The sequence below is a fragment of the Tachypleus tridentatus genome, chromosome 13 (assembly GCF_004210375.1).
Source record: "Tachypleus tridentatus isolate NWPU-2018 chromosome 13, ASM421037v1, whole genome shotgun sequence".
Classification (NCBI taxonomy): Eukaryota; Metazoa; Arthropoda; class Merostomata; order Xiphosura; family Limulidae; genus Tachypleus; species Tachypleus tridentatus.
This window is the reverse complement of record NC_134837.1, coordinates 123916442-123920274: the sequence shown is the minus strand read 5'-3', so window position 1 is coordinate 123920274 and position 3833 is coordinate 123916442. Positions and strand designations below refer to the sequence as shown.

The 3833-nt window shown below is 32.0% G+C and overlaps 1 protein-coding gene across 1 annotated transcript; it reads right to left on the bottom strand.

The window, feature by feature from the left end:
* Window positions 1-87: 87 nt before the first annotated feature.
* On the bottom strand, window positions 88-2472 carry LOC143238375 (uncharacterized). Its single transcript, XM_076478526.1, has 2 exons — window positions 2179-2472; window positions 88-1005 (listed from the first exon to the last, which is right to left on the bottom strand). The coding sequence occupies exons 1-2, from the start codon at window positions 2436-2438 to the stop codon at window positions 852-854; spliced, it is 414 nt and encodes a 137-aa protein (XP_076334641.1). The 5' UTR covers window positions 2439-2472; the 3' UTR covers window positions 88-851.
* Window positions 2473-3833: the final 1361 nt, after the last annotated feature.

Genomic DNA, 3833 nt, shown 5'->3' with positions numbered 1-3833 from the left:
TTTGAAAACATTTTCAAAAGCAATAATTTTGTATTTGATGAATACATTATTTTGGGGTTATCGCAGTAAAGTTATTTTCTTCCTCGTAATGTTATTCAGTGTAGTTATAAAAATTAACATTAGTGTTATTAAAAACAATAATAGTAAATATTATCTTCTTTCTTATAGTTATGTATTGTGGATTTGTCTGTTATCGTTTAATTGGGTAGTTTGTTTCATCTGCATTTTTGTATTGAAAATCACTATTCACATCATACAATATGGAATCTAAATATACACATGAAATAAGATACTTATCAGATAGCACACCTAGAACAACTTGTTCTGGACAATGAACACGACATTTATCGGTTTAGCTTAAAATAATATACCTACCTAAAACAATTTCTTCTGGACAATGAACGTGATATTTTCGCCTAAAATAATACACCTATTACCGACCGTAATAGTAAATGTCTTCTTCTTCATATCTGCATGCACAGCGCCTTTTAGAATACTTTCTGCGTTCTGAAAACTCTTCACATCTGACTGATAGAGATTTTTCTCCCCTACTGATTGACTTTAATTGAAAATAAACAGCGATTTCCGTGCTATTTCACCAATACTTGTTGTTTGTTTAGAAGTATGGGAAATGTGTGACGTCATCGCTTCTGCACTCTTTAGCGAAAATTAAATTTGGATAATATTTTAATCAGGAACACCTAAACAATGTTAATGTTTCAAAATAGTTAGACAAAGTTACAAGTATGAAACAAACAAAAACTCCTATGCGTAAAGTCCCTTGTGAATTTAAAATAAATCTGTGCATCATACATAGGTTTTTATTTCTAAATTCAAATAGTTATATATTGCTATATACAAATTAAATACTCTTCTACCTCCATTGCAGTGACTATTAGTTGGCCATAAGCACACCCTAGGCCCAAAACGTGAAGTGCACCAAACGTGAAAATTGTAGCTGTTAGGCCCGCCTTTATGCTCCAATACGTTGAAGAGATAGCCCCTCTGGCGTTGAAAATAAAAAAATAAAAAATAAACTGTTATAAAAGTGCTTTATAATCCTAAAATGTTCGAGAGAGTAGTTAGATTCGGCATTTACGTGTGTAAATCAGAAAATATAAATAGAAAATAAAAAAACCTAATACCGAAAACTTACCTAAGAAAATAAGCGAAATATATGTATCAAATACATTGTCGCTATTCTTACACAATTTCATGCGCTGAATTAAAAATAACATGTATTTCTTTGAATAGAAAACAGAAAGACAGTACTGAAAAGGACGATTATTCTTGTTTTTTATAGGTTTACAAATTAAAACTGAAATTATTTTACAATGGTTATGGACACATTTCAAGTTCAAGAACAATGGGTATATTTTTTGCAGTCCTTCAAAATTATCCCCAATAAAGGATAAAACACCAAATGAGCAACAAATTTCTTTTTGACCGACTATATGGAGTAGTCAATAAACAAACAAACAATAAACATTTGTAGTGAATCACATTCAATGAGAAAGGGAACCTGATAAAAATGAACACTCCTTCTTACAAGTTTCCCGCTGGTACAGTGGTAAGTCTTGGGATTTAAAACGCTAGAATCAGCAGTTCGGTTCCCCTCAGTTGACATAGCAGATAGTCCAATGTGACTTTGCTATTAGAAAGAAACTTCTAAAAACAGAAAATTTTGATTACATGTTGGTGGCCAAAGAATACACAAGTACCAAATTTGTCAAAGATGAACTTCACGTAAACGGATATACTGTATACCGGCGGGGACCACTACAATAATTTTATGATAGATTTTTATCTCTGTGATTTTACTTCGCTTCCTAGATGCAGAAAACGAATATCTTTTTAAGAAAATTATGCATTATATTTCCGAACTCAGGTGTTAATTTCAGTTATTTCTTATAATTTATGCAATGAAATATATATATTTTTTGAATTCAACGCACGAAACTGTATTAAAATAAAGTTTATTAACATAAGAATTTAACAGTTTATCAAACTGAAAAGCGTCTTCACTTTTAATGTTGTGTCTTTGTAAACCTTCCAATTGATTTTCCACAGAATATATTCTTATTAATATTCCACGTCAGATACCAAGACAAAAGTAGATTTAGTCTCTGTTTTACAATATTTTTAGTTTAAAATCCAAGGGAGTTATGGGTATCTTACATGAAGCAGGACAAGCCAAAGATCATGGCTTTACGTCGTCCAACCTGAAGACCTAACCATCCTCCAAAATGTACGAAAGATATACCAAGGTAAAACGTATACAATACCCAGCTGACTTTTCCATAAGTTACTGTTCCGTCAACTCGGTTTCTCAGGTACGATGTTAAGTATGGATTTAAGTTACCGAAGGTAGGAAATGTACCAAGTCCAAAATGGATCAGAAAGCATCCAAATACAGAAATATACGGCCGAATTTCCATATTCTGCGTAGGGCTAGACGGTGAATGAAAATTACTGAAAAATAATGTACATATTCAAGTTATTTAACAGAGCACAGATGCCCAATTGTAATGCGTTGACTCAAATCAAACAAATAAATTTACTGAATAATTTTAACATTTGGTTATTTCACAACAATGAATATCGTTAATATTAGGTTGTTTTCTGTACAAGTACAGTTGTAATTACATAGTTTTTAATTGTAAATATTCCTAAACATTGCTTAAAATTCAATATTTTTACACAAAACGCTAGACACGGAGGTGTCTGCGCATAGCTGACTATAATTCTGAACCGTAAGAAGGACATCAAATGAACAACACCCACCGCCAGTTTTTCAGTACCCTTGTCTAAACGAATAGCTATCCGTGAGACTGCCCCCTCTAGTACAGCGTTAAGTCAACGGATTTCCAACAGGCTTCGATTCTTCTCGGTGGGTTCAGCAGATAGCAAGATATGGTTTTGCTATAATAAAACACACAATCCAGTAAAACTATGGCTTTACTTTTATCGTAATACAACTGTGACAATCGTGGCGGGAACGTGGAACCATAGGTTGAAATTTTGGGCATGTTAATAATCAGACTACACCAGAATTCCCTTGTTTGTAAACTAGAATATTTAGGATTTTTACTTATTTTGTTTCAATAATAAATATATTAGTAATCATATAAAGTTTGCTATTTTTCCAGAAAAATTATGACTTTAAAAAGTTCTGATACTCTGGTTCAATTATAAAGTGTTAATTATCGTTAAATGTTCAATTTTACCCGTTATTTTAGAAGTAAGTATTTTCCTTGCCATAAAAACTGAACTGTTTTTGTGTAATGGTTAGGAGCGAATATTATAAATTTGATCACACTGTTTGAAAACATTCTTTCCTGATTTTGTTTGATGTACTCAAAAATAAAAGAATATATCAGTTTACGGGAAAATATTGATAACTAGATAGATAGATAGACAGTTAAAGACTTACAGACAGATTTTGTTCGTTTTAGAGCAAAGTCGCGTTCGGCTATCTGCTGTGACAACACAGGGGAATATAATTCTAGATTTTAGCATTGAAAAATTATAAAGTCACCGCCGTCTAATCGAGAAGACGAATAAATAGATAGACAGACAGAAAGGTAAATCTGACAGCAGCGACACTATGTCCAGTTCTGATAACGCAAACCTGTTTCCCTCAAACCCTTTGCCATTGGAGAACACAACTTATTATTATAAATTATTTCACAATACACCAACAATAGAATCAAAATAAAACAGTAACACCTGATAAAACTGTTATAACTATTCACATTTATCTGTTTTCAATACAGATTTGTACTTATTTCAGTCACCTAGACTTACCATGGAAAATATATTATCAGGTATTT

Bases quoted from the DNA above. Each gene is read 5' to 3' on its own strand.
- LOC143238375 (XM_076478526.1), bottom strand. From the start codon at position 2,438: ATGGAAATTCGGCCGTATATTTCTGTATTTGGATGCTTTCTGATCCAT. The intron at 1,006-2,178 runs GTAAGATACCCA...TTTCAACGCCAG, and splicing joins TTTGGCTTGTCCTGCTTCAT to AGGGGCTATCTCTTCAACGT.